Genomic DNA, 11,152 nt, shown 5'->3' on the forward strand with positions numbered 1-11,152 from the left:
AGATATTACATAAATAATCAGAATGATGAATGAACACTTTAAATTTAGGTTAGATTGGGAAGAGATTACTTTGAGCTGTTAACAACAGGAAAATATTCATGTAGTAGGTGGCACGGAGAAGGTTTTTGAGAAAAGGTGATATGCGATCCTATAAACACATACATATCTGTATTTCCTAAAGTTGAGTTCCAAAGTACCTTCACTGGTCTACCTTAATGCTTCTTGAAAAATGGTGCTATGGTCAAAGTAGTTAGGGAAATACTGAAGATGCATATTTCAATATAGCATGTTAAGGTGTCTGAAGAGGTCATTAGTAAACAAATTTTTTTAATCTTAGCAAACCCAGCATTTCTCAAACTTTGACCATAGAATCTTCCCTGTCCTAATTATTTAAAATCCTGGGAAATTAACATTCCATGATAAAGGCTTATATTTATTGAATACTTGCTATGCTTGTATTACATCATTTAATTATTACAACCACTGTATGAGGTTAGTTTGTATTATTCCGTCCTACAGATGAGGTCATTGAGGCATGGAGCTAATTAGTAACTGCTTAAGTTCACAGAAACTGAGAATACATACATAGTTGTCTGACAGCTTCCAGAGATGTCTGATGAAATCGACACAAGTGTAAACACAGAATGAAGTTTTATGTAAAGGAGTAAAGATGTTTTAAAGATTATTGGCTAGATAATCTAAATTTTTATTTTATTTTCTTCTTTATTAAAAAACTTGGTGTTCAGAATTTCATAAAATATAATGATCACCTTTAAAAATACTTGTGTTGGTGATTTCAGAAGAGATTTAACACAACAATGATCTAAATTGCACAGGAGCAGCGAACATGATCAAGGGCACAGAAGATTATAATAGAATCATCTTACTCTATGAGAAGGTATTCTAAAGCTAGAAACTATGCGATTCTTGACAACGAACTGGGGGAAGATGGACAGCATTCTGCTCTTGTAGGTCTCCTCACTATTTTACTTACCAGTCAGGCATTTTCCAACAGGCATATATATTACAAAGGCTTCATCATCAGTAGTTTGTTGTTATTTTCCCTTTATTCTTGCCAGCATTTTTAATGATGAAATATTTGCATTCTATCAACAACAAATAGTGCAAAAGAGAATACTGTCTTTGGCATACATCATTTTGATAAAGGGGAAAAACCCACGAGTTTAGCTTTCTCTTGATGCATTTTGTGGCAGAAACCTTTTGGAGTTTTTGCCCAATTCCCTTCTGAGAAATGCCTTCCCCACCCACAGGGATTAGGCTGGCAGGCATGTTTGATTAGCATGATCTTTCCTCTTACTAAGTCGGAAAAATCGATGGAACCAGATGGATGCCTGACCCAAGAGAAACTTTCTGTGGTTCTCCTGAACCAATGAGATCTCTCTCAGGACTTGCAAACTCAACCCAGTCTTGGGTTCTTGGACTGAAAGGTCACTTTAGAGTTGGGGCTTATATGGCCATGTGTTTAACAAATGAGAGTAGCCAAATGGTGAAAGGAAATAGACATATGTAGAGGGAAACAGAAAGAAGAAAATACATTAGAGGACCAGAGAGACAGAGCAATTTCAGCTCTGGTTTTCCAGCTTCAAGTTGCAGTTACTTATGAAGTGTGGCTATCCTTTCAATCCTTTTCAATTCCTGGGTTCTATGAGATCTTCTGTGCCCTTCCAGTATAGTTTCCTCTTAGTTTTCTGGTTTGAGTAGGCTTTGTTCCATGCAACCAAACATTTCCTGATCAAGATAAAACATTTTTATCATTGGAATCATCCCAAAAGATTTGTGTGTGTGTGTGTGTGTGTGTGTGTGTGTGTGTGTGTGTGTGTGTGTGTGTGTGTGTGTGTGTGTGTGTGTGTGTGTGTGTGTGTGTGTGTGTGTGTGTATGTGTGTAGGGGGGAAGGGAGAACCACAGCAATTGTGTCATTATTATATTTTGATTAGCAATGTGCCTTTGTTAAAAATCCCTACATTCTACAACATGACAAATCAGATGTAAATCATTAATTTAAAAAAACCCAAAAAACCTTATTGACTGCAACTAAAGATCACAAAGACATGGCATTGAGCTCTTATTTCCGTAGAAGACATCCATTTGTGCTAGTGAAACCATATGCCATTCTCATTTACATATAAAAACTTTTATATTGCAGTCTTTGATGCAGAAAATACCAGCCCTAACTTCTGAGATACACAAATACATTGTGGCAATTTTTAGAGACCCATTGCATTTGTTGTTTATTTATAATTCTTATCTCTTATAAATATACCTGTATAACATTTTTAAAATTACAAAATTTATGTAAAAATCAGTAAAGCCAAAGGAAATAACAGTGATTTCAACTGTTTCTGTGGAGAAGGGATATGAAGTGACAGGGGTAGCCATATCAGTTAGTGTTTACACACCAGCTAGTTGACACATATTCACTTTTTTTTTTTTCCTTTTTGTCTTTTTTACTGACCGGTAATGGGATTGCAACCCTCGGTGTCGCGCCCGCACCGCGCTCAGCCAGTGAGCGGCAACCGGTCTCCACATGGGATCTGAACCCTCAGCGGGAGCACCGCCACGCTCTCAAGCGGCGCACTCTCCAGTGCACCACTGGGCCGGCCCAACACATATTCACTTTTAAAAATTGTAACTATATTTTATTACTTTTGAAGATACATGTTGCCTACAGAGGCTTATTAAATCAGAGAGCATTAAGGACAATGACCCCATTAGCACAGAGCTTATCACATGAAGTCTTAGCTTTGTTCATGCAAAGCTATCTCCATTGAAAAACAACAAAAGCACCAAGGCTTCCCTTAGGCTGGCGTTTAGAACACCATTCAACAGATTGTGAAACACAGTATGTCCTTTCAGGAAAGAAGTGTGCAAGACTCATACAAAATACTCAGAATGAACGCGATCAGAGATTTCAATAATCCTTTAAAATTAACATAAGGTTAATTAACAAAAGATTGTGGGGAAACGTGTAGTAATGGCTTCATGCGATCACTCTGTCCATTTCATCTAGTTCTGTCCCTCACTGGTAGCAATTGATGGTGAATTTGGTTCAGTGGTGAGGTTAGTAACATTGTATGTTTTCCCCATATAGACTTGCTTCTCTGCTAGCCAGCTGGTGGAGATATTTCTACAGAACAGCCTTTCGCCCATTTCTAAGGAGGACTTTAAGCAGATGAGTCCAGGGATCATCCAGCAACTACTCAGCTGCTCTTGCCAGCTGCCCAGGGACCAACAAACAAAGCTGCCACCCACTACTTTGGAGAGTAAGTTCTGGCTCTTCACTTAGAAAATGAACACAGGATACTTACTACATGCCACACACTGTTCTAAGCATTTCACATTTATCAACTCGTTTAATCTCTACAAGAACACTACTAGCTAGGTATTATCATCCTCATTTTACAAATGAGGAAACTAAGGCACAGAGAGATTAAATGATTTGCCCAAGGACACAGCTGGTAAGTGATGGAGCTGGGATTCAAACTCAGGCAAGCTAGTCCTAAAGTCCTTGTTTCTAGCCGCTATGCTATAATACTTCTCAATGAATACTTTATATTTTGTATATAAATTTTAGAAATTGATTTTGTCCCCTATCTTTGACTCAATCATAGACCAACTTCAAAGTCCATAGTTGAGAAGAGGCATGGTATAAAGGAAGCAACATTAGCATTATAATCAGAAATGCAGAGCTGAGTCCTCCCTTCTATTCCCAGCCACTCTGTGATCTTAAGCAATCCCTTTACTTCCCTGGGCCCATTTCTTTTCCTGCACAATAGAATGCAGTTCTATCCTCCAGGGATTCCCAACCTTTCTCCCATTTGGCCATATAAAAAATGAAGGCACACTGGGGATAAACCAAAGCACTTTGGGCTGCTCTGGGATGGAGGTGACCAGTCCGAGGAAGTTCCCCCACCGAAAAAATATGGTGACCTAAGAATATCCATAAAGTATAGTCAAAATGTGACAGTAAACACATGCAACCCTTAAGGCATGACCATTGACCTGAGGGCCTTATATATATATATTTTTTCAGAGCTGCCCTTCCTTCTCTTTGAGATAGCCTGCAATGCCCGTAATAGCCAAATTGTTCAAATGCTCACCTCTAACTCACGGTGGATTCTGCAAGATCAAGTGGCTCATTTGAAGATTTTATGTGAACAAAAACGTGCTAGGCTTAAATATCTAAGACTCCATTTTCACTGAGGGGAAAGAGTTTCATTAAAAGTGAGCAGCTAAATAATTCAGCACTTGGTGGTCTGTAATGCTCACAAATGGATGTGGACAGAACAATGGCACCTCTGAGCTTCCGTGGGCGTGTTTATATTCCCACCACAAGACATGGTGCTGAATACATGCAGGTTACTTGTAAAAGGGTTTTTGAACTTAAGATCTATGGGAAAAAAAAAAAAAAACTTTTATCCCCTTTCTAATGAACTTTTAGACCATTCTAGGGAATGGTCTTCCTGAGAAAAACCCCACTCACTAAAGAACCTAGAAAAACATTACTGTCTTTAATTTAAAACGCCACATCACATAATTAAAGGGAGGGGTTTGTATTGGCCTTTTGAAATTACAAAAATGTAAGGTGTTGCATTAAAGAGGGAAGGAAATGGGAAGACATTATGAAGGAAATATTGTTCAGTCTACTGAAACTTGACCGCTAAGGGGCATCACCTTCAAGTGAGTTTCCAGGAAAGATTATTATGGCCATGCATAAATCAGGTTTCAGAGTTTCAGACCTATTCAAAGTAGCTGCTTAGAAGTGGCTAGGAATTTAGTGGGTAGGTCGAGTTCTATCTTAATGATGAGAAACATTTAGATAGAATCTGTCTGTATGTTGCCTGGCACCAATCAAGACACCGTGGCATCTATGTAGGGACTTGGGATAAATCAGCAGTCTTAAGATTACAAAAATCAGAGATTTTATAGTTTTCAGGCTGTTCTTTCTGCATAACAGCAGGTGAAATCTGACTCACAGAGGATCTAAAAAAATTTATAAGCTCTAAAGTTATAAAACATCCATTTTCCTCAAATAACACACTGTAGCTGCCCACAGGGCAAAGGGCAGAGGAACAGAAAAAGAACTGAAGAACTTGAAACTTCACCTTTTGCCTGGGAAATGCCATATTCTAATCTGTCCTTGTGAGTTCTTGACATTTTATGATCTTTTGTAGCTACCAGAAAAAGTGTGACAACTTTGAATTTTTTTTTTGAACATCCAGATATCCGTGTTAAAATTCAAGTATCTTTCATTTATGTATTAGATGAGAAGAGTAACATTCCCACATAGAGTCTGTTTGGGGGAGGAATGAGATATAAAACTTGGCTGAAGATCTTTAGGATGTTTTTACAACATGGGAATTTCTACTAAGTTAGATCAAAATAAAACCTCTATGCAGGTATATGACCGTTCTAAATAGTTTTTAAATTTTTACAATTTTTAAAAAATTTAAATTATGGTAAAATATATGTAAAGTAAAATTTACCATCTTTACCAGTTATATTTGTACAGTTCAGGAGTGTTAAGAATATTCACATTGTTCTGCAACAGATCTTTAGAACTTTTTATCTTGCAAAATGCACACACTATATCGATTGAAGAATTACTCTCCATTTCCCCTCATTCTAAACCATTTAATAGAGATTTTATGGCAGTGAGGGGTGGCAGTGGAGGTGGAGAAATTTTAAGTCTGAAAAAATTTTTTTTTTGCCTCTTTCGAGTACACTACCAACCCTATTTTAATATTAGATTCCTGAATAATTTAGAACTTATACTTCAACAAAGTTCCTCTTAAAATCACAAGCCTATTACCATGTTGCCAGTTGTATCATTAACATGATCTAATGTAAAGCATGAACATTCCAGAAAAATACAAGGATGGTAAGAATAGACCATTTTCTATTATAACAAACTTTAAGAGGACAGTTTCCTAAGAACTGTAATGGGCTTTAAGCATTATGATAATGGAATTGTTTGATTTAATATATATCTATAGACACTAAAAAAATGATAGTTTAATTTTGTGTTACCTTCCCTCATTGTTACAAATCAGTTTGCCATGATTTGTTAGTAATTTCTAGATAGGTAGGGAAAAAATCATCTGCTCTGAATGTCTGCAATCAAATGAAAACAATGTCATAAATAACTCTTTATCCCCATATCATTTGTACTTAGCTCTGAAAGCCATTTTTTCTCTCTTTTTAATCTTCTCTCTTCCCTTTCCTCCTTTATTTTTTCTCTCTTCATGTATATTTCTTTTTATTTGAATAATCTTAAAAATTGTACTCTTTGAATATTAAAACCCTGGAAGCCTAGAAATAGGAAATGAATATTAAATTATTGCAGTAATCCAAATTGTAGATGTTCAAATTTATATTATCAATCATTACAACATTCATTGATCAGTTTTCACCAATAACATCAATCATTTTAGTCACTGAGAATAATCATCACTTTTAACATTACAAATAATTTTCAGAACTTTTGGAAGGAAGTTTTTCCAAACTATGTACTCATTTTGTACACACAAAGGTCTATAATAAAACCAGACTTTATACCCCCTTTGTAATACTGCTGCCTTTCCTTCTAAAGATTTAAAATGTGATTAGGTGGAAATCATTGCCAGTGACTGTCAGTGGGTGTTGTAGTTTCAAGTGAGAGAAATTAATTGCTTTGGGATGGGAGGTAAGCTAGGTCTTTGCTTGCCACAGTGATTTTTAGTAAGGGGTAGTCAAGGGTAACTTCAAAGCAACAGGGTTATTTGGTTAAAGTCTTGTCTTAGTCCCTGCTGCAACAAAATACCACAAACTCATGGCTAACAAACAACAGAAATTCGTTTCTCACAGTTCTGGAGGCTGGAAGTCCAGGATCAAGATGCCTGCAGATTTGGTGGCTGGTGAAGGCCTGCTTCCTGGTTCATAGATGGTACCTTCTTACTGTGTCCCCACCTGGTGGAAGGGAAAAACTCTGGTCTTTTCAGTTCTTTAAAAGGGCACTAATCCCATTCATGGGAGCAGAGCCATCATGACCTAATCACTTCCCAAAGGCCCCACCTCCTAATACTATCACTTTGGGAGTTGGGTGTCAATGCATGAATTTTGGGGAGACACAGACATTTAGATCATAGCAAATCTGTTCACTCTTTTCCTGAAAAATTAAACCAAAATCTTTTACCCCATAGAACACTTATAAAACAATTCCAAATGTCTGTCAGCTGCCATTGCAAGGCAGAGGCACAAATAGAGGCAAAGAGCACTGACTTTCTGTGATCTCCTTTGACGTAGAATATGGCTACAGCACAGTGGCCGTGACACTTCTCACGCTGGGCTCCATGCTTGGGACTGCACTGGTCCTTTTCCACAGCTGCAAGGAGAACTACAGGCTTATTTTACAGCTGTTTGTGGGCTTGGCCGTGGGGACACTCTCTGGGGATGCTCTGCTGCACCTCATCCCTCAGGTAATCCGCTCTTTTCCATTTCAGATGGAGTGTGTCTAATTTCTCTTTACATGTAACTACTGGAGGTATTTGTGCAAAATTTTGCAGTGACTTCAGCAAGTAAAGACAGTGGCCAGTGTTTTCCTTGGAAAGAAATATTTCCCCAAAGCCTCTCTGCATTTGTAGGACAGAAGAGACAACCAAAGGTTAGGTCCACCACACATTGCTTTTGCGAATATTTCTGAAATAAAAAAGAGAAAAGGTGATCAGATCTAGATTCATTTTAAGAAAGATTCAGGAATCATATGCTATACATACATGATGGAATACTGCTCAGCCATAAAAAGAAAGAATAAAAATCTGCCATTTGCAGCAACATGGATGAGCTTGGAGAAAATTATGTTAAGTGAAATAAGCCAGGCACAGAAAGAGAAATACTGCATGTTCTCACTCATAAGTTGGAGGTGGGAGCTAAGAAAGAAAGAGAGAAAGAGAAGGAGAGAGACAGAGAAGGAAAGAAGTTGGGAGGGAGGGAGGGAGGGAAGGAAGACAGGAAAGACCGCAATACAATATTGAACTTTCAGAAAGGGAGAACAGACCTCTAGTTACTACAGGTGGGAAAGGGGGAGGGGGAAGGGGATAGGGAGTCATTGGGGATAAGGGACACAGAGAGTAATTACCATTTGTAATGATGAACATTCTAATAAATAATATTGATTTGATCATCAAGTTCTGTACACAAATACTGATAGTCAACTCTGCCCCATAAATATATATAATCAAATATAAATAATTTTTTTAGAAAAAAAATTAAAATTAAAAAAATAAAATAATTAAAAAGGAATCATATACTGATTACTTATAAATAAAAAAGAAGGGCTGTGAGACATCATGCTGCTTTTTCTCTGGTTGGTCCCCACCCCATCAGATCCACCCCTGCCCTTCTCTGTTCTCTTCTGTGTCCCAGCAGCTTGTGTCTCCTCACCTTCCTTGAAGGCTGGATTTTTATTTGGGTTCAGCCAAGGGGGACACAACAGAAAACATAGGGTGGAAGCAGAGAGACGCAGGGACATGTCTTCCCTGCACCCTCCTGGCACTGGCATCTGCTCTGCAAGTAGGTGACTGGCTCCAGTGGAGGCCACCTCCACCGCCCACCTCTCCCTGAGCTTCAGTAACATAATTTCCCCCTCTGCCCTTGCAGGCCTCAGGGTGTAATGGTTTCCTGGGGTTATTAGTCTCTGGATACTTCTATCCCCTGTTCATACCCTTGATCCTCTGACACCTCTGTAATAAATAGTGCCATCATTAACGCCTCTTCATTTGAGCCACCAAAACGGATGTCTCTTTCTTGCCTGACTAATTGTGTCTAGGTTTCCCTCAAGAAAAATGTAAGCACCAGGAAGCTGACCTTTGTTGAAGTCTTCTGAAGGTCTTTGTCAAGACAGAAGGCTCTCTGCCTCTCGCAAAGCCTGAGATGTTAAAATTTTCCACAAGCCATTTGCAATTTTCTGCAGGATCGTTGCTTAGAGGCTCGATAATTAGATGTTCTGAAACCCACAAAGTGAGCATTGGAGAAATAAAACAGACCATTATTAGTTTTAATTTCCCTTGTAATCTAATTTTTCTGGAAATATTGCAGGGCTTATTATTGGCTTGAGGAGGTGGCCAAGGCCTTTTTCTAGGTCACTGCAGTGGATGCAGAGTCGTTTTCTGCCTAGGATCCTCAGAAACAATGAAAGGCTTTCTAGGCTGCCTGGGTCTCTCTTCAAGGGGCAGTGGACAGCAAGGGGATGCCAGAAAGGACCTGGGGGGAGTGGAGAATGCTACACATTACAACTTAAAAGATTAGCTTGTTTTCATGAAATTTAGAAGGCAGTTTTTTTGCGTGAGAAAAGAGATGAGGACAAAAGTTATTAAAAAGAGGAAGAAAGGGTGGTAAAAAGCTAGAAAAATCAACAGTTCCTGAACGTGATGCATGGGGAGTTTTCAAAGTTCTGCACAGAAATGAGAAAAGTACCACTGTCATGATTTCCTGTTTTAATTATTGAAATGTATTCAACTTATTCTGAGATTATGAGTTTTTCTTCGGTTTTGTGATACTACAATGTTCTCTATTTTGTGAAATAATAATTACAAGTATTAGATGGGTATACTTTAATGTCCTTACCAAAAGAAAAAGTTGACTGACATACATTGGTTTTTAGTTATATCCATATGCTGAATGTGTATGTTGATACACATGTATACTCACACATATACACGTGAGTACGTATATGTACACACATAAAAGCCTACATGCCTATATGTATGAGCATATATTCATATAATCTGTACACGTATAATTTCTTTTTTCTTCTTTTAATTTAATAGTCAGTAACATCCTAAATCTGGAAACCACTAAGCTGTTTCACAAATTGCCTTCTCTTAGGGAGGGAATATGATATGTTATGATTTATTAGCCCACAAGAAATCATGAGGTCAACCAATGGAATGAATCAACCAATGGGATGAGTCAACTAGAGGAAAATTCCTAATATATTTCTTGTATCATTTTGTGTCCCAGAAAGCTGGTAATATTGGTACGCATACAGCATGCACTCAATGGAGAAAGTCTTCCAGGTGGATTTCTTACTTATCTGAATATTTATTAAAAGTTTAATTGCAGTGGGACATGGGGAGAATAAACCCCAGATAAAATATATACTTATATGTGTTCTGGATAGAAAATAAATTGATATCTTATGAAGCATTGCTATGCAAACATATACGGATTAAACTCCTGAAAAATAATTCAAAGGACTGAGAATGTATGGAAATCTAGGCCACTTGCTGAAATGAAGCTTAGTTTTCATTCTGTTCATTAGCATGTGCTATTCAAACCTCTCCTCTATTTTCTATTGTACATGTTTTATTTGACCCTGATTAAACCATGTGGTGGAAGTATTCACATACCCAAAAAGCAAACTGGGTTTTGAATGATTTCAGTTGTCATGGGATTCCCCAGAAGGAAAGTTGAATATATTCAACACCACCGGGCCTACTATTTAAGTCAACAAAAATTCTTTCTTTCTTTCATTATTTTAAGGTTCTTGGTTTACATAAACAGGAAGCCTCAGAGTTTGGGCATTTCCATGAAAGCAAAGGTCATATTTGGAAACTCTTGGGATTAATCGGAGGCATCCATGGATTTTTCTTGATAGAAAAGTGTTTTATTCTTCTTGTATCACCAAATGACAAGGTATATTTTAAGTATTATTTATCTTTTGCTTCAGTGTTTTATAATAGTCATTGTTTGTTTCAAAAATACTTGTTCAAAAGTAACAACATCTTCATGAAGTTGTCTGTGTAAGAGATGGAGGTCTAATTTTGAGAATCCATAGATCATTCTGACTGGCAGGTCATTATGGCCTAAGTATGGCTATTAATTTTTTTAAACATCTGTTACTGGCCAGTTAATGTACTTGTTAAATAGGGCATTTAAAATGACAAAAACAAAATGTTCAGGAAAGGGATTTGTGGCAAATCTTTTTCAGCTTGAATAATTTCTTTCATTGTGCGTATATTTGATAAACTTCTCCATATCCGATGAATGTAAAAAGCAGTGTGGTTTATTTACGGATTATTTTTCTTTTGCTCTTATACATTTTTATAGAAGAAAAATAGATCACCTATTTTATGGGATAGTTAAAAAAATATT

The 11,152-nt window shown here is 37.4% G+C and overlaps 1 protein-coding gene across 1 annotated transcript in view; it reads left to right on the forward strand.

Annotated features, from left to right (window-relative positions):
- SLC39A12 (solute carrier family 39 (zinc transporter), member 12) overlaps positions 1–11,152 on the forward strand; it is a gene marked incomplete at its 3' end in the record, with an annotated part of 51,919 nt that overhangs the window by 17,121 nt on the left and 23,646 nt on the right. Inside the window, exons 6-8 of the mRNA XM_008592544.1 lie at positions 3,111–3,282; positions 7,304–7,476; positions 10,541–10,693. Coding sequence (XP_008590766.1) covers positions 3,111–3,282; positions 7,304–7,476; positions 10,541–10,693 — 498 coding nt within the window. The remainder of the gene's footprint in view (positions 1–3,110; positions 3,283–7,303; positions 7,477–10,540; positions 10,694–11,152) is intronic.

This window comes from Galeopterus variegatus, unplaced genomic scaffold (genome assembly GCF_000696425.1).
Source record: "Galeopterus variegatus unplaced genomic scaffold, G_variegatus-3.0.2 Scaffold8011, whole genome shotgun sequence".
Taxonomy (NCBI): domain Eukaryota; kingdom Metazoa; phylum Chordata; class Mammalia; order Dermoptera; family Cynocephalidae; genus Galeopterus; species Galeopterus variegatus.